This window comes from Onthophagus taurus, chromosome 5 (assembly GCF_036711975.1).
Source record: "Onthophagus taurus isolate NC chromosome 5, IU_Otau_3.0, whole genome shotgun sequence".
Classification (NCBI taxonomy): Eukaryota; Metazoa; Arthropoda; class Insecta; order Coleoptera; family Scarabaeidae; genus Onthophagus; species Onthophagus taurus.
In genome coordinates this window covers 7,106,934-7,127,367 of record NC_091970.1, presented here as the reverse complement: position 1 = coordinate 7,127,367, position 20,434 = coordinate 7,106,934, and the positions used below count along the sequence as shown (strand labels likewise).

At 32.5% G+C, this 20,434-nt stretch overlaps 1 protein-coding gene and 1 long non-coding RNA gene across 2 annotated transcripts in view; both read right to left on the bottom strand.

Moving 5' to 3' along the window:
• Nucleotides 1–80: 80 nt before the first annotated feature.
• On the bottom strand, nucleotides 81–1,821 carry LOC111417175 (cytochrome b5-related protein-like). The gene is made up of 4 exons (XM_023049379.2): nucleotides 1,392–1,821; nucleotides 758–1,338; nucleotides 479–697; nucleotides 81–431 (listed from the first exon to the last, which is right to left on the bottom strand). Exons 1-4 carry the CDS (start codon nucleotides 1,602–1,604, stop codon nucleotides 137–139), a joined length of 1,308 nt encoding a protein of 435 aa, XP_022905147.2. The 5' UTR covers nucleotides 1,605–1,821; the 3' UTR covers nucleotides 81–136.
• An 8,965-nt stretch (nucleotides 1,822–10,786) lies between these two features.
• Nucleotides 10,787–20,434, bottom strand: part of LOC139429747 (uncharacterized) — a 38,956-nt gene continuing 29,308 nt past the window's right edge. Inside the window, exon 4 of the long non-coding RNA XR_011640322.1 lies at nucleotides 10,787–11,476. This is a non-coding gene — a long non-coding RNA (uncharacterized lncRNA). The remainder of the gene's footprint in view (nucleotides 11,477–20,434) is intronic.

The window sequence follows — 20,434 nt, the reverse complement described above, 5'->3', positions numbered from 1 at the left end:
ACCGTGGCGACAAAACATACATAATTGGTACCAACTCTAAAATTAAAAATGACGTTTAGGTCAATACAAAGTGAGTAGGATTAATAGAAAAAATAGATAATTTATTTCTTTTTACACAAACCAGTTTTTATATAAATTACAAAATTGTTTTAAGTGGTTTCCGATTCGGTTCTATTCTCGATAATTGTTTAAACTGTCCGAAAGTTAATCCCCAGATAGTATTTAATTTCAACTCGACCCCGAATTCTTTACAAGTCTTTTGTAAAATCGGATATAATTTTCCGAGCTTTCCATGATCAATAGTAGGGAAAAGATGGTGTAATCCATGATCGCCAAAAGACAATAAAACCCAAAAATGCGACCCTAAAATTTCCTTTCGATCCATCACAGCGTCTAATTGATGGATTCCCCAATCTAAATTTGTTTGTGACCTTAAACGACGCCAATTAAAATGTGTTTATTTTATAGAGATATTTACCTTGATGCATCGCCGTCATGGAAAATATCTGGGTGATGATGTGCCGCGTTTATTCCGATAATTCCGAAAAATAAACTCGCAACGCTTTGAATGAAAAAGAATGTTTTTAAGGTTTCCATAAAAGTAATGTTTGAACCAAAATAAATTAAAAAGAAATAAAGAATTGGAAGAAAATTTTCTTTTCTTGGTAATTTTTTATATTTAATTAATTGGACGATCCTAAAAATTAAATCAAAAAAATATTATACGTATAATATAATTTGATTTTGAATTACTTACATTCTTATAGAAGAAGCTGTAAAAACAACCGTATAAAAAATCGGGGAATAAATCCAAGATAAATATCTAGCAACGAAATTTTTTTGATGTGGCAAATATTGCAAAAACGGTTCTAAAGCGGATATCTCCAAATCGTTGATTGTATTAGGAAAAAGATGATGACTCAAAGCGTGGCTAACCCGCCAATCACGCGAAGACATCAACGTTAAATCAAAATAATACATCCTAAAGTTATCTTTTTGGTGGAAAAAATTATGCGCGGCAATCGCGAGGAAATTCAAACTAACCCCAGCTATAATCCCAAAAAAATAAGATTTTTGCGAATTCGCCAATAACGAGGTAATCATAAAGATAACAAAAATCGTATCGATAATCATTTTCGATTTGTGCGAATAAGATTCAGGGATATTTTTGATTTCATTTTGAACCCGCTTTTTTAATGTTCTATAAAAACCGTTTTCTTGAAACGTAAACGGCGATTGCCTCGGGAAATTAGCCGATTTTTTTAGGTACTTTCCAAGCAGATTTTCAGCTTTTCCATTTAAATGGTGACATTCAAAGGCTTCGGTGATATCGGTACCCTTTCGATTTAAATTAATTAATTTTAATTAAATTAATTGATTTTATTTGTTACCTTAGTTAGGATTAACCAATCTTTCCCACCCGGATGTAAGTTGATAAAATCACTAAAATCGTACAATTTATCGTGGATTCTCCATAAACCGTTTATGTTATCATCGATTCGTTTCCCTTCTAACCAATTATCACACGTTTTTAAGTGGCAATCTCTTAATGAAGGGTATTTAAACCCTAACGATGATTTAGGACCATCTGTATTAGGCGGCATTGTTAACTATGGAATGACTTTGCTCGTTTTGATGTGATACTCGAATTTAATCGGTGTTTCCTTATCGCGCTGAGTGATGAAATGTGTTTATATTTAGAAATTAAAAAAATAATTAAACTTTAAAACGTAAATTAATCGAAGATAAGCTCTCACGTCACAAACTATGTTGCTTCTAGATATTGCTGGTTCAGATATAGATACTGTTGGTAGAAGACTATATACTGCTAAGAAATACTAAATGCTTCTAGTTGAAGAGCAGATACTGCTTGCAGAAGACTATATATTGTCGGCAGAAAACTGTATACTTCTAGAAATACTAGATATCGATGGTTAAGGTACAAATACTGTTGGGAAAAGGCTATAGGCTGCTAAAAAATAATAGACGCTGCTAGTTGAAGAGTAGATACTGCTGGCAGAAGATTATATACTTCTAAAAATACTAGATATCGATGATTAAGCTATAGATGCTGTAGGTGGATGACTATATATTGCTAGAAATACTAGATATTGCTGGTTGAAGTATGAATACTGTTGCTGGGCAACTATATTTTGCTAGAAATACTAGTTTTGATGTGATACTCGAATTTAATCGGTGTTTCCTTATCGCGCTGAGTGATGAAATGTGTTTATATTTAGAAATTAAAAAAATAATTAAACTTTAAAACTTAAATTAATCGAAGATAAGCTCTCACGTCACAAACTATGTTGCTTCTAGATATTGCTGGTTCAGATATAGATACTGTTGGTAGAAGACTATATACTGCTAAAAAATACTAGATTCTTCTAGTTGAAGAGCAGATACTGCTTGCAGAAGACTATACAGGGTGTCTCAGCGAGACCGGTCATTAGACGTTTCTGGGGTTCTGGCCAAACAAAAAATTTGAGAATGCAGACTTAAGTATTATCAATTACGTTCTCTTCATCTAAAATATTTTCAGATTTCTAGCACTTCCGGTTATACCGGAAGTCGCCACCTACTTTATTTTTTTAAATGGCATACCCTGTATATTTTTACATATTTGGATTTGTCTGTTTGGAGGTTTATAAATAACTTTACTTTTTGCAATTTGAACCAGCAATTCTCGAGTTATTCGAATTTTTCTAGAAAAATTTGCTCCAGTGGACATTTGTTCAAAAAATCATAGAACACTCAATTTTTGAGATATCAATTTAGGATTCAGAACATGCTTAAACAACATGTTTTGGTGCCGAGAACGGCTGTCTAGATCGTTTGGTCCAAAGAAATTGTATAACTAGAAGCAGCATTGCCTATCTCCGCCCGTATACAAGATTGAAGCCAACGTTCGAGTGTTTGTTTTGGTATTGGTCCCACTGACAGTGGCGTGTATAGTTTCGGTAAAATTAGACTTACACAGTGACGTACATGAAGAAATGTATATTATCACTATTTTTTTTTATTGAGCATGGTTGAAATGTTTATTAAGGACTGTAAACTTTGAGTTCTTTTGTGATTAATTAATTTATAATTGTAACCGTATAAATTGTGAACAGTTTATTTCTTACAAGTAAATTAAAGATGATATAATTAGAATTTTACAGTACTTTCATGGTAAATACTGCAGTAAAAATATTGTATTTGCAAATAACATTGGTATTTTTAGAAATTTTTATTACATAACAAAAAACTTAAAACTTAACTCATAAATATAAGTTTTAAAATAACTCTCATTGATAGGAAAATAATATTTGTTTACTTAACATATGTCAAAGCCTAGGTTCTTGATTTATTAACTTGGTTTCATTAAATAACTTTACGTTATTAAATTTTGTTATTATTAACTTTATACATTGTATTTCATGCCCATCAATAACATGCATCATCATACACATGATCTTCAAAAAGATCATAAATGTTTTGAGGTAAACTTAATAAAATGGAATTACTTAACTTTAAAAGTATGTTCTTGTTATTGAATAACACATTTTGTCGTTTATAGTCTCTAATAATTTTTTCTCTAATTAAGTAAAGTTTGACTACAAACTCAGAAATTTTAGTCATAAATCCCATATGTCTTTTGTATCTGTAGCATGGAAATATTACTAGTTCCTTCTACTATATTTAATCAAAATTGACAAGTAATATTAGTTTTTAGAAAATAGTAGTTAGATAGTTAAATGCATGTTGTCTAAGTTCGCAACGTCTATAATGTCCAGTGTTTCAATTTCATCATTTTTATTTTTGAGTGTTGATGAACAATTTAAAATATTAGTATAATCTCATGCAATTGCATTTCCAAATTCTGCCCCTTTACTGCCGGTATGTACTAATAGTTTTCTGTATTCTTGTTCAAATTGTAGTGCAGTATGATTGTTACAATACCCACAACGTCGCCTAACTGCACTAAAAAAATCCTTAAATAGTTTTGTGACAATTTATAGTTAAATATTTTTTTTTCTATCTTTAGGAAAACTGAAATCATTTTGAATAAAATCTTTTTTCAGAAAAATATACTATATTTTTCGGACTATTGAAAAATACAGGGTGATTCACATAAGAACCGACACAGAGCAAGGACATGTAGAGGACAATAAATTAAGATGATTTAACGCAACTTATCTCTATACTAAGTTGTACCCCTGAGGAGTTATAGGCCTTCAAAGTTGGCTCTTAAATTTTTAAAAAGTTCAATATCTTCGTAATATATTAAGCTAGAAAAACCAAATTTGGTATACGTTATGAGTGTACCGAAGGTATTAATTGGTAGCAAATTGAGACCAATTGAGGCATTTCAAAGGGTTGATTAAGGGTGATGGTCCCCTAAATTTGGACAGATTTTTTTAACCTTTAGATGGATTTAATACATTATTACCTCATTTCATGTGGAATTTAATTCTAAAACTTTTTTTACTCTTATTATTTAAAAAAAAAATTGTCGTTTTCATAAAAAACTTAAGTAACTAATGACACGTATTTCCTTAATGCTACTTAAATCATCGAAAATTCAGTAGTCGGCTGTGAAATTGTACGTAATTTTAGGAATAAATTGTTTATTATGAACTAAAAAGACATCATCCATAAACAAATTTAGTTTAGGCATAATGATTTTCTAGTGATAAAGAGAAAATCCCCAAAATGTCAAAATTGAGTACTTTTGGTTTTAAAATCGATCATAAGACAAGAATGAAAGGTGATGGCGAAAACTTTTTTAGGAATAAATTGTTTATTATGAACTAAAAGGATATTATTGATGAAAAAATAATAAGAGTAAAAAAAGTTTTAGAATTAAATTCCACATGAAATGAGGTAATAATGTATTAAATCCGCCAAAAGGTTAAAAAAATCTGTCAAAATTTAAACCCCAACCCTATGAAATGCCTCAATTGAGTTCAATTAATACCCTTGGTACACTCATAACGTAGACCAAATTTGGTTTTTCTAGCTTAATGTATTACGAAGATATTGAACTTTTTAAAAATTTAAGAGCCAACTTTGAAGGCCTATAACTCCTCAGATGTACAACTTAGTATAGAGATAAGTTGCGTTAAATCATCTTAATTTATTGTCCTCTACATGTCCCTGCTCTGTGTCGGTTCTTATGTGAATCACCCTGTATATTTTAAGTCCATTTTTCTTTGTAAAAAGGTGAGTCTTGTAGTGTGTAAACTACGGAACTACTAAAATGTTAACTTCGCCAAAGCCAAAACACAAATCCGCACACAAACCTTGTTTACTTAGGAGAGAATTATTCATTTATTAGGGTTCGGTAAACATGGATAAACATTAATCAGGTAAATTTATTTTCAAAGGAACCATAAAAAGATTGGCCTGTTCGGAAATACTCGGTGATCGTCGGCCGGACGGTCCGATCTGAGCGCGTCCCGTTTTGCACTGAGTGAAAACGTAAACAAAACACATCGAACGCTGGCTTCAAGTTTTGGTGTTTATATGTGCTTCTAGTTATACAATTTCTTTGGTTTGGTCACTTTACTATGATACGTTAACTTTCGAAATTTGGAAGCACCATAACATTTTTTTATTTTTTTAAATGGCACCCCCCATATTTTATTACTTAGTCGTCTTCGGCGTCTCATTTTACATCTTTTATATTCCATATGTCCTATGCCTAACATTAATAGTTTGAGAAATAATTAGGGTTTTTTGAAAAATGCTCACATATCATATAGAAATTAACCTAGTGTGCCATGGAAAACAAATGTTTAATGACTTATTGATAAACGTCAAAGTCTAATTTAGGTTGTTTGATGCTTGTGAGTCTAAAACCAGTTAAAATGGATATTAATAACGTAAATAATGTTTATACAAATGAAGAAATCCATAATTTATTTTTTGTGCACTAAAAGTGCGACAAAGTTCTTAATAGAACTTGCAGAATGTTTAATGAAAATTATCCACATTTATCTCCGATGACAAAAGGTAAATTTAGAGGAATAGAAGCAAATTTTTTGCATTTTGGACGAATTAATCACGTGTTAAACTAACCAAAAAATTTAGTAGATAATGCAACGGAAGAGGTGAATACCTTGGCTTATTTCGAGCACAGTCCCAACACCTCAATTTGAGCTGCCAAAGAAGATCTGGGAATCATACTACGAACTTTGTCGCGCTTTTCATGCAAAAAAAATAAATTAAGAATTTCTTGATTTGTGTAAATATTACTTTCGTTATTGTTATCGATTTTAACTCATTTCAGTACTAATATTAAGGGACATAACAGATAATTATTAGCTCACATGCATCAAGTGACGTAAACAAGTGAGTCTTTGACAAGAACTCATTGAGAAGGCTTGTTTTTCATGGCACACTAAGCTAAATATCCATATGATATGTGTGCATTTTTCAAAAAACCCTAATTATCTCCCAAACTATTAATATTAGGTATGGGCCATATAGGATATAAAAGATGTAGAATGAGACACCAAAGACGACTAAAAAATAAAATATGGGGGGTGCCATTTAAAAAAATGAAGTTATGGTACTTCCAAATTTTGAAAAGTTAACGTGCCATAGTAAAGTGATCAAACGTTCTAGACCGCAGTTCTCGGCACCAAAACATACTCCATCACGTTGCTTAAGCATGTTCTCAATCCTAAATTGATATCCCAAAAATTGAGTGTTTTCTGATTTTTTGAACAAATGTCTGCTGGAGCAGATTTTTCTAGAAAAATTCGAATAACTCCGAATCAAATTGCAAAAAATAAAGTTATATATAAACCTTGAAAACAGACAAATCCAAATATGTAAAAATATACAGGGTGTTCCATTTAAAAAAATAAAGTTGGTGGCGACTTCCGGTGTAACCGGAAGTGCTAGAAATATGAAAATATTTTAGATGAAGGGAACGTAATTGATAACACTTAAGTCTGCATTCTCAAATTTTTTGTTTGGCCAGAACGTCTAAACGAAACGTCTAATGACGGGTCTCGCTGAGACACCCTGTATAGAAAAGAACATCATTTGATTTCTGAGTTTCAGATTATTTCAGGGATAGATATTGTATCAACGAGCAACTTAGACAATCCACGCACCAACTTGGTTGAGGGACGACAATGTAAAGATTATTTTCTATAAACAATTCTTTTTAAATAAGTAACTACCGTATTTTCTCAAATGTAATCCGCACCTTTTTTACAAATTTTATGTGCTCTAAAATCAAATGCGGATTACAATCGGGTGCGGATTAGATTCGCAGTCGTATAGTTGTAATTTGGAAAATAGTAAAATAAAATCACATCATAACAATAAGACTTATTAAGGGTTTTAGAATGATATTTACATTTTTATGTGTCATTTTCTTCCCATACTACGTCATCTTCGGATTATACAAAACTTCTTAAATGATGTTATAATATTGTTTTCAGGAATCGTTTTCCATGTCGCGTACACTCACTGAGCAAGTTCAGAAGCTCCTTTAATTGCTCCCGGTTTTGTTAATTCTCGAGTTTGTTAATATAGATATACATACATAGGTTGTAGTATGGATGTTATTCCACCAGGTATTATTATTATGACAAGAAGTCTAAACCAAGGGCAATCAGTCTATGATTAATTAATATCCTCATTTAATAATCTTCCTGGTCTAAGACTCCATACTTGTCTTAATCATCAGCTTTTCCATTGTCCATCCTTTTTGTTGTGCCCTAACTAGGACGTCATTCAGGAAGTCTTTCAGATTTCAAAATGGTTTTTCTTAATATTAATAATGTCGGCAATTTTTCCCTATCACTTGTTACTGCTAGCATCAATGTTATGCGCAATTTTTCGGAACCACTCGTTTATAAACAAATTTCCCACACACCTCTTCTTTCCAGTGTGTAATTGGGTGGCATATCCAGATATACTACCATTTCGTTGACATTTACAGTTGAGACAAATTGAAATTTTCTTGAAAATCATTAGGAGCTTTTGGGAAATTGTAGTTCTGTGCCTCACCCATAACACCATTCGGTATAAATCCCACAGTCCAACCTTAGCTAGTATTAAAAATTTTTTACTCCCTCCTTTCGTTTTCTTGAGAGAACTAGAAAACTGCCTCGACAATTTCATGAAATCATCTCTTCTTTGGCCCGGTAAATTTTTTGCACGATGCCTCACAGTCTCCAATTACTCTCATTAACAGCAAAAATTGTACCAGCTCTTCGATTTCCTTAACGCTAACTTAATAACAACTCTTTAAACTTTGCTGTATAGAAGAACCTTTTAGATTTTTGCTACTTTTTTTAATAATTACGCTATTATATGTATAATTATTAATAATTAAGCACACACCACGTTCGAGCTACTACGAGGGCAGCATATGAACGGAATTCGTACTAGGCAATACTATTTTTTTTTTTAATTATATTTATTTTCCAAATTTTTCTGGCTTGGTAAATTTGAAGTCTAGTCTAAAAAAAAATCGTCGTAAGCAAGGTTTCTTTAGATGCATCAGCGTCAGTCAACAGAAAAAATATATATTTATGGTTAACAACAAGCATCGCATCGTTTTGGTGTTGTCGAATTGCTCAAAGAAAGATGCGGATTACATTCGCAAACAAAATTTTTTTATCACTATGCATTTTTAAAATCGGGGTGCGGATTAGATTCGAGTGCGGATAAGATTCGAGAAAATACGGTATATCGTGAAAACATATGCAAAAGATTAAATTAAAATACCACATAATTTGATAGCAAAAAATTCCCAAAGAAATCATTTTATTTGATACAAAAAAAGAGACTCCCCCATTAAAAAGTTTGAATTAGATTATACTAGTATTATTTGGAGTGGTTTACACTCAATTTCAAATTATTTCATGTTTTGACAATGTTGATAATTAAAGCTTTATAATTTTTCAAGCACAAAATGCAAAAATGTATTGAATGGTACCGTTTTTATGAGTAGCGTTCATACGGTTTTTATCTGGAAAAATTACACCGTTCAAATCGCGAATTTTCCCGATATGTTTTGGTCAATTAATAAAATTGAAAACGACTCACCGAATAGATGTTGTTTCCCTTGGATTTTACTTCGAAGCTCAGCTGGAAAGAAAAGATAAATTAATTTATTGTGACAAAAAAAAGAATTAATACGATACCTTTTAACATCCATAAAATAGCAATCCCATGATGTCCTATATCACATCACTAATATCACCTAACACTTAGCATAAAAATTTATAGCACGCATTTATCACTTAATTTAAGTAATAAGTTTTATTTTTCTAAACTACTTTATCACCCTTAAATGCCCGCATATCAACTAAAATGCGTTATTAGCAAATCAACTTCCAAACATCCCCTCCTTAATTTATTGTGGGAGGAAGGAATACTGGAGGTGAATAAACAAAAAATGTGAAGACGACGGGCCAAAGCGGTTTTAAAACTCAACCTTTCAATAAAAAAATTACTCGTTTTCTCGAAACATTTCAAATAAAACTTACGTCATTTTACTAAAATAAAACGCACTAATCAAACTTCAATGTTTAACACTTCCTGCAAAAGAAAGTCTATTCCCCAATATAGAAAAGATAATTTAAACTAAATCGACTATAATTAGAGAACGGTTTGACGGATTTTAATGTTTTATATCTCAATTGAAAGTTTGGGGGCTAGACTTCCAGTCGGTCATTTCAATAGTCGTACGAAGGTAATTAGTAAATTTTGAAATCGAGCATTTCCACCTTCGCATTCATACATTGTAGATCATACTTTCGATCGAGATGTTGATGACTAAAATTGGTCAATTAGTTAAGGAAATAATTGATGTGTTTGATTAATCGTTTTTTGTGTTTTAATCAAAATCCTTAAATATTTCGAATCGGGCATTTGGACAACCGCATTCAGCCAAACACATACTTTTAATTGAGATATAAAACATTAAAATCCGTCAAACCATTCTCTAATTATAGTCGATTTAGTTTAAATTAATTTTTTTATATTGGGGACGTTCACACGTGTATAAACAACGAGCCGAACACGGTGTCATTCCGAGGGCTGTACAGGATGTCCCATTAAGAGGCCTACCTAGCTGGCGAAAAATTCGAAACGAGATTCCCTCGTGAACACGCTTAATGCGGCAACACCGCTCCACGTGTACTCGATCGGGCTGGCGCGCCAGGCCGATGGCGACCAGGACAGTCCGATTGTCGGGTAATTCCCCGACAATCACCGACGTTGATTTTATTCTTAGTTGAATGCATTTGAATACGAGTCGGGGCCGCTTTTTGGAACATAGCTGTTATTGCTAGTATTTCATTATTATCAATTGTTAGTTAAAATTATATATTTTCACGAAAAGGGATGTTGGTGGATGCCGATCTTATCAGATTCCTCATTATAAAATTGCACAGTATACCAAATTTTATCTGTACAGTAATACCCCGTAGTTACGCGATAGGTGGGACTGACAGTAGCCGCGTAAATCGAAAATCGTGTAAGTCGAAATTCGATAAATACATATTATAAAATCAAGGATGTAAAAAATGTATGTACAGGTGGTTCAAATTTGATGTCCGAATAGGCTATCTCAAAAACTATACCAGTTAGAAAAAAAGTAGCTAACATGTCTCGATCTCTTTTTTTAGAAGTAAATAAATTCCAATGTCGAAAACCTCAAGGCGCTATCGTTAGAAAAACCGCGTAAGTACGGGGTCGCGTAAGACGGGGTCGCGTAAGTCGAGGTTTTACTGTATATGACAAATCATTGAAATTATTACAGATAATCTATACCTTAGCCATTTATTGATTTATACAGGGTGATTTATCAGCTCACCATCAAACTTTGACATATGATAGCTAATCCAATTACAAAAAAAAATGTTAATGAACATATGTCCTATTTTAATTAATTACGAAATTATAACACTTTAAAGTTTTCATTTTTATATCATAATTAACTGCTACATTATTTTTAAAACACATAAATATTACAAATATTGTTCAAAATAGACTCCTTCTGAAGAAGGAATACATGCTTCACAATGACGAATTAAAGAGTTCTTCAGCCGAATTAAAATGTCTGGTTGATTTCTTGTTCCAGTAGCAGCCATTTGTATTCTGTTTAATGACTGTTTTCGTGTGTTAATTTCCACTTGATACACAATTTGTATCCTATGACCCAATAAGTAGAAATCCAATGGATTAAGGTCGGGGGATCTAGGTGGCCAAGCAAATGGACCATTACCAATCCACTTGTTTGGAAAATATTTATTTAACCACTCGACAACTACTCTTCCGCGATGAGGGGGGCATCATCGTGCTGGTACCACATATTTTGAATTACATACATTAAGAGGTATATCTTCAAGTAAATCAAAAAGTGTGTTGTTCAAAAAAATCTGTAGTTTACAGCGTTCAAACGTCCATCAAGTACAGGGTGTCCCAATTTCGATGTCCGCATAGGCTATCTCCGAAACTAAAAGAGATAGAAAAAAAGTAGCTTACATGTCATGATCTCGTTTTTTGAGAAAATGTTAATGCCGAAAACTCTGAACAGCTATCGTCTTTTGTTTTCGCCCTATCGGCAAAAACTGAAAATTTTGCAAAAACGACAATCGCGAATATCTCACTTATTATCAAAGATGGAGTATTATAAATAAAACATTATATGGGCAACTTTTTACGAAGAATTCAATGGCGTAGGTAGAATTTTTTTCCCATCTTTTATTTTCGAGATTTTAGGCGTAACTTTATTTTTTTAAATGGAAACCATAGTTGGCTATGACCTAAAATAATTTGTTATTTTCTTCTGATAACAAATATATATAGTTTGGGGGGTATATTTCTTATGGTTATTGAATAATTAACGAAAATTCATTTTGTTCCATCTAAAACTAATGTATGTATTTAAAAGTTAATGTTGCTATGGTGATAACCAAACATACTATGATGGAATATAATGTATCAAATAATTGCCAAAGTTTGTATTTAAAAATTCGATAACAACTCTGGCATTATGTGCTGGTACGATGCACCAGCATGTTAAGTATCAAAGTATAACAAAACTGAATAAAACTACAATGAATTTCGAAAATTATGAAAAATGTTACATGATAGAATGCTATATGTTATCAGATAAGAATGCGACGTTAGCCGCGGAATTTTATTTCACAAGATATCCAGTAAGAAGACAACCGCACGTAAGAACCTTCAGCCGGTTAGCAAAAAATTTAATAGATATTTGGTCCTTCCCCAAACCACATACAAAAACATACCAAAATGACCTGCAAGAGAAATTGCAACAAGACGTCTCACCCAAAAGCCGCTGCTCCCGAATATGAAAGAAAAATAAGTATAAATCATACAAAGCGGGGCTAACTCATCATTTACGTGCCGGAGATGTCAATCGAAGATTAGAATTTTGTAGATGATATGTAAAAAAATTAAATAATCTGCTGTTTGTTCAAAATGTTATCTGGACCGATGAAGTCTCTGAGTGTTCAAAGAAGATTGGGGTTCAATGTATGGTGTGCCCTTTTAGATAATAGAATTTTGGCATATAGTATCTACCATAAAAACTTAAACTCAGGGAAATACCTCAATATATTAAGGCAGCACATTGAGTCTTTGGTCAACAATTTGCCACTAAATATGTCTCAAATGATATATTTTCAATATGACGGAGCACCAGCACATAATGCCAGAGTTGTTAGTGAATTTTTAAATACTACTACAAACTCAAGGACAGTAGAATCTAACAGGACTGCTACATCCATTGTTGTGACAGCCTACCCGCAAACTACGTCACACCATTTTCCACGCCCAGCTGTTGTTATGGTCTATGCGTTTGCTATGTGTTTTTAGAGGTTATATCCTAGACGTATTCATATTAGTTTTGAAGTTTTATGTTTTTAGATGTATTAATGTCTATCACATAACCTCTAAAAATATAGACAGTTACCAGGCGTGGCAAATAGTGTGACGTAGAGTGCGGGCAACCAACCCGTAGTCGACTACAAAAATACAATGGACGTAGCAGTCTTGTTAGATTCTACTGACCTTGCTACAAACTTTGGCAATAATTGGAAACAATGCTTTCCCTCATGGTATGGTTATCACCATAACAACATTAAGTTTTAAATACATACAATAGTTTTAGAAAGAACAAAAAAAATTGGTACATTATATTACATCATAGTATGTATGGTTATCACCATAGCAACATTAACTTTTAAATACATACATTAGATTTAGATGGAACAAAATGAATTTTTGTTAATTATTCAATAACTATAAGAAATATACCCCACAAACTATATATATTTGTTATCAGAAGGAAATAACAAATTATTTTAGGTCATAGCCAACTATGGTTTCCATTTAAAAAAATAAAGTTACGTCTAAAATCTCGAAAATAAAAGATGGGAAAAAAATTCTACCTACGCCACTGAATTCTTCGTAAAAAATTGCCCATATAATGTTTTATTTATAATACTCCATCTTTGATAATAAGTGAGATATTCGCGATTGTCGTTTTCGCAAAGTTTTCAGTTTTTGCCGATAGGGCGAAAACAAAAGACGATAGCTGTTCGGAGCTTTCGGCATTAGCATTTTCTCGAAAAACGAGATCATGACATGTAAGCTACTTTTTTTCTATCTCTTTTAGTTTCGGAGGTAGCCTATGCGGACATCGAAATTGGGACACCCTGTACAGGATGTCCCATTAAGCGTACGGAGCGGCTGTATCTCAACAACGGTAAGGCCTAGAGGTTTGTGAAAAAAATACTTATGAGTAAAGTGGCCAAGAGAAATAGCTGGAAATTATTTTGAAGTTCGTAATTCGACCGCAGGGGGGCGTAACTGCCATTGAGAAACATAAAATTCCCGCTATCTCAGAAAGTTAGACGATGAGCTATAACTTTGACGACATCATGTAGTAGCTTGGATAATACCGCATAGCTTTTGTTTTGCGATATTTCTCATATCTGTCATAATAAGGGAGGGGGGGGCGGCAATGCGTTTTCAAATCTTTACATGTTAATATCTCCTGGACCATTCAACCGATTTGAATATTGTTGGTCTTGTTTGAAAGAGCATTTTATGCTCTTTTTAAAGATATTTTTAGTAAGACCGCTTGGTTTAAAACAAATAAGTTAGAGGGCGTTATCTGCAGCGGTTACATATTTTTGTGATTTTTTAAAAAAAGTTAAATGGAACGATACTATTTACTTCACAGACCATTAATCACCATAAAATTTGCCAAATGTTAGTGAAAACCGCATTTCGATATTTCCATCCATTCTCGAATTATGAAAGAAAATGTTAAAAATTCGTATATCTTAATCGGATCAAGTTACCTTAGGAAACAAATAAGAGAGAACAAAAATTTTATTATCTAGAACCTTCCTTCACACTTTATCCAAGCTTAGAACTGTTTCAAAACTATCTTTGAGGCGTGTTGAAAGCCAACGGATCAATGAAACATCAACAATGATAATAAAACAAAATAAACCAAAACACTTAGAATAACTTAAATTTTTGGCAAAAATAGCTCACTAATGTGCGAAATGCCTTCCATAAAGCTCCATGCATTTATTTAATCTTGTTTCGACGAAAAAAAAACGCTGCTTAAGTCTCGGCCCTGGACACGTTTCTACTGGTATTTAGTGTTTTGTCATATTTTCCATGGTTATTCCTTTTTCTTGAAAAGTCAGGTCGTTTAGTCTGCTCAATAGATAAAGGGGTGAAAGCAATGTGGGTTTTGCTCGAACCAAGAATGCATATTATGCAAGTTTACACCAGCTTGTGGACAGATGCTTCATGCATCCATAGTATTTGTGATAAAAGGTTTGGATTTGCCCAAATCATATTTAAAAGTCAATGGTAATAGTACAGTCTGTTGCTTAAGCATGTTCTCAATGCTAAATTGATATCCCAATAATTGAGTGTCTTCTGATTTTTTGAACAAATGTCTGCTGGAGCAGATTTTTCTAGAAAAATTCGAATAACTCGAGAACGACCGAATCAAATTGCAAAAAGTAAAGTTATTTATAAACCTTGAAAACAGACAAATCCAAATATGTAAAAATATATAGGTGTTCCATTTAAAAAAATAAAGTTGGTGGCGACTTCCGGTATAAGCGGAAGTGCAAGAAATCTGAAAATATTTTAGACAAAGAGATCGTAATTGATAATACTTAAGTCTGAATTCTTAAATTTTTATTTTCGCCAGAACTCCAGAAACGTCTAATGACCGGTATAATACACCCTGTATATTGTTGGCAGAAAACTGTATGCTTCTAGAAATACTAGATATCGATGGTTAAGGTACAAATACTGTTGGGAAAAGGCTATAAGCTGCTAAAAAATAATAGATGCTGCTAGTTGAAGAGTAGATACTGCTGGCAGAAGATTATATACTTCTAAAAATACTAGATATCGATGATTAAGGTATAGATACTGTAGGTGGATGACTATATATTGCTAGAAATACTAGATATTGCTGGTTGAAGTATGAATACTGTTGCTGGGCAACTATATTTTGCTAGAAATACTAGTTTTGATGTGATACTCGAATTTAATCGGTGTTTCCTTATCGCGCTAAGTGATGAAATGTGTTTATATTTTAGAAATTAAAAAAATAATTAAACTTTTAAACGTAAATTAATCGAAGATAAGCTCTCACGTCACAAACTATGCTGCTTCTAGATATTGCTGGTTCAGATATAGATACTGTTGGTAGAAGACTATATACTGCTAAAAAATACTAGATGCTTCTAGTTGAAGAGCAGATACTGCTTGTAGAAGACTATATATTGTCAGCAGAAAACTGTTTACTTCTAGAAATACTAGATATCGATGGTTAAGGTACAAATACTGTTGGGAAAAGGCTATAAGCTGCTAAAAAATAATAGATGCTGCTAGTTGAAGAGTAGATACTGCTGGCAGAAGATTATATACTTCTAAAAATACTAGATATCGATGATTAAGGTATAGATACTGTAGGTGGATGACTATATATTGCTAGAAATACTAGATATTGCTGGTTGAAGTATGAATACTGTTGCTGGGCAACTATATTTTGCTAGAAATACTGGTTTTGATGTGATACTCGAATTTAATCGGTGTTTCCTTATCGCGCTAAGTGATGAAATGTGTTTATATTTTAGAAATTAAAAAAATAATTAAACTTTTAAACGTAAATTAATCGAAGATAAGCTCTCACGTCACAAACTATGTTGCTTCTAGATATTGCTGGTTCAGATATAGATACTGTTGGTAGAAGACTATATACTGCTAAAAAATACTAGATGCTTCTAGTTGAAGAGCAGATACTGCTTGCAGAAGACTATATATTGTCGGCAGAAAACTGTATACTTCTAGAAATACTAGATATCGATGGTTAAGGTACAAATACTGTTGGGAAAAGGCTATAGGCTGCTAAAAAATAATAGATGCTGCTAGTTGAAGAGTAGATACTGCTGGCAGAAGATTATATACTTCTAAAAATACTAGATATCGATGATTAAGCTATAGATACTGTAAGTGGATGACTATATATTGCTAGAAATACTAGATATTGCTGGTTGAAGTATGAATACTGTTGCTGGGCAACTATATTTTGCTAGAAATACTAGTTTTGATGTGATACTCGAATTTAATCGGTGTTTCCTTATCGCGCTAAGTGATGAAATGTGTTTATATTTTAGAAATTAAAAAAAGAATTAAACTTTTAAACGTAAATTAATCGAAGATAAGCTCTCACGTCACAAACTATGTTGCTTCTAGATATTGCTGGTTCAGATATAGATACTGTTGGTAGAAGACTATATACTGCTAAAAAATACTAGATGCTTCTAGTTGAAGAGCAGATACTGCTTGTAGAAGACTATATATTGTCGGCAGAAAACTGTTTACTTCTAGAAATACTAGATATCGATGGTTAAGGTACAAATACTGTTGGGAAAAGGCTATAAGCTGCTAAAAAATAATAGATGCTGCTAGTTGAAGAGTAGATACTGCTGGCAGAAGATTATATACTTCTAAAAATACTAGATATCGATGATTAAGCTATAGATACTGTAAGTGGATGACTATATATTGCTAGAAATACTAGATATTGCTGGTTGAAGTATGAATACTGTTGCTGGGCAACTATATTTTGCTAGAAATACTAGTTTTGATGTGATACTCGAATTTAATCGGTGTTTCCTTATCGCGCTAAGTGATGAAATGTGTTTATATTTTAGAAATTAAAAAAATAATTAAACTTTTAAACGTAAATTAATCGAAGATAAGCTCTCACGTCACAAACTATGTTGCTTCTAGATATTGCTGGTTCAGATATAGATACTGTTGGTAGAAGACTATATACTGCTAAAAAATACTAGATGCTTCTAGTTGAAGAGCAGATACTGCTTGTAGAAGACTATATATTGTCGGCAGAAAACTGTTTACTTCTAGAAATACTAGATATCGATGGTTAAGGTACAAATACTGTTGGGAAAAGGCTATAAGCTGCTAAAAAATAATAGATGCTGCTAGTTGAAGAGTAGATACTGCTGGCAGAAGATTATATACTTCTAAAAATACTAGATATCGATGATTAAGCTATAGATACTGTAAGTGGATGACTATATATTGCTAGAAATACTAGATATTGCTGGTTGAAGTATGAATACTGTTGCTGGGCAACTATATTTTGCTAGAAATACTGGTTTTGATGTGATACTCGAATTTAATCGGTGTTTCCTTATCGCGCTAAGTGATGAAATGTGTTTATATTTTAGAAATTAAAAAAATAATTAAACTTTTAAACGTAAATTAATCGAAGATAAGCTCTCACGTCACAAACTATGTTGCTTCTAGATATTGCTGGTTCAGATATAGATACTGTTGGTAGAAGACTATATACTGCTAAAAAATACTAGATGCTTCTAGTTGAAGAGCAGATACTGCTTGTAGAAGACTATATATTGTCGGCAGAAAACTGTTTACTTCTAGAAATACTAGATATCGATGGTTAAGGTACAAATACTGTTGGGAAAAGGCTATAAGCTGCTAAAAAATAATAGATGCTGCTAGTTGAAGAGTAGATACTGCTGGCAGAAGATTATATACTTCTAAAAATACTAGATATCGATGATTAAGGTATAGATACTGTAGGTGGATGACTATATATTGCTAGAAATACTAGATATTGCTGGTTGAAGTATGAATACTGTTGCTGGGCAACTATATTTTGCTAGAAATACTAGTTTTGATGTGATACTCGAATTTAATCGGTGTTTCCTTATCGCGCTAAGTGATGAAATGTGTTTATATTTTAGAAATTAAAAAAATAATTAAACTTTTAAACGTAAATTAATCGAAGATAAGCTCTCACGTCACAAACTATGTTGCTTCTAGATATTGCTGGTTCAGATATAGATACTGTTGGTAGAAGACTATATACTGCTAAAAAATACTAGATGCTTCTAGTTGAAGAGCAGATACTGCTTGCAGAAGACTATATATTGTCGGCAGAAAACTGTATACTTCTAGAAATACTAGATATCGATGGTTAAGGTACAAATACTGTTGGGAAAAGGCTATAGGCTGCTAAAAAATAATAGATGCTGCTAGTTGAAGAGTAGATACTGCTGGCAGAAGATTATATACTTCTAAAAATACTAGATATCGATGATTAAGCTATAGATATTTCAGGTGGATGACTATGTATTGCTAGAAATACTAGATATTGCTGGTTGAAGTATGAATACTGTTGCTGGGCAACTATATTTTGCTAGAAATACTAGTTTTGATGTGATACTCGAATTTAATCGGTGTTTCCTTATCGCGCTGAGTGATGAAATGTGTTTATATTTAGAAATTAAAAAAATAATTAAACTTTAAAACGTAAATTAATCGAAGATAAGCTCCCACGTCACAAACTATGTTGCTTCTTGGAGGAAACTTGCTTGTTGGGATTAATGGAGATGTATTAGCAGAAAGAAGTGAATGTTAAATGTTGGAAAAATCTTAATTGCGGACTTTGTTTTGGTTGTAGAAGTCACTTTAGAGAATTAAGTATGTTCACGGTTTTAATGTTTTAAGTTTTAATGATATGAAAAACTTTTAATAATTGTTATTCATAAATTCTGTTACAGGTAATTAATAACTGCTTAAGAAATCGTGCTTATTTGCGAAGATTAATTGTCTCGGTTAGTTGGCAGAAGACTATATACTTCTAGAAAAACTAGATATTGCTGATTCAGATATAGATATTGTTGATAGAAGACTATACACTGCTAAAAAATACTAGATGCCTTTAGTTGAAGAGTAGATACTGCTAGCAGAAGACTATATACTTCTAGAAATTCTAGATATCGATGGTTGAAGTATAAATACTGTCGGATTAATAAAATTTGTAGAGTAATAGTAATAGAAAAAGTTTAAGATCAAACTCAAAACAGCCATTCTAAGCTCAATAGAGATAATGCTACAAAGCTCTACGACAATTTTTTGATTTATGATTTGATTTACAATTTAAAATTGATGGAAGAGTCTGCTTCAGCCGATCACGAAGCAGCAAAGTTGTATCCAGAATCCGTAATGAAGATAATTCAAGATAGTGGGAAATATCGATACTATTCTGTTCTAAATATAATTTTATTATAAAAATAAGGAGATGATTTATGCAAAATAATTCTATGAAGTAAACACGTAGAATGTAACTCTCTACGTCGCGACATACTCAACCAACCAACCCATCCCAAAGAATGGGATACTTTCTAATGTCAAATATGCAACGAAGACACGCATTTTGAACGTGCTGAATTCGACGAATATCATCAATGCTTGAGTTATAAAGAGCATCGGCAAAATTGGCAAACAGAGAGCATTTAATACTTCACATAAATGAGCTCTAAGTGTAGCATATGTCGATTGTTATTTATTTATAGAGTAGCTTTAGAGTGGAATATTGCGAGTTAACAAGCTTACTAGTATGTTTCTTGAACCTCAAACGAGAGTCCATGATAACACCGAGATTGCGAGTTTTAGAGGAAGTTAGTAAGCTGGAACTAAATGAAAGTTGTTTAACAAAGGTAAGTCAGCTATCAATCTGCCACCGCTGGGCCCAAAAATAACCTCTAAGGATTTGGAAGGGTTAATCGTTAAAGTTGCTAACTTGTCCAAGTCAGTATATCAGCTTTACTATACTGAGAGTAAGGCTATAGACTGCTAAAAACACTATATGCTGTTAGTTGAAGAGTAGATATTGCTGGCAGAAGATTATATACTGCTAGCAGAAAACTAGATACTTCTAGAAATAGTAGATATCGCTGGTTGAAGAGTAAATATTGTTGGCAGAAGACTATATACTTCTAGAAATATAAGATATCGTTGGTTGAGGTATAGATACTGTTGGTATAGGACTATATACTGCTGGCAG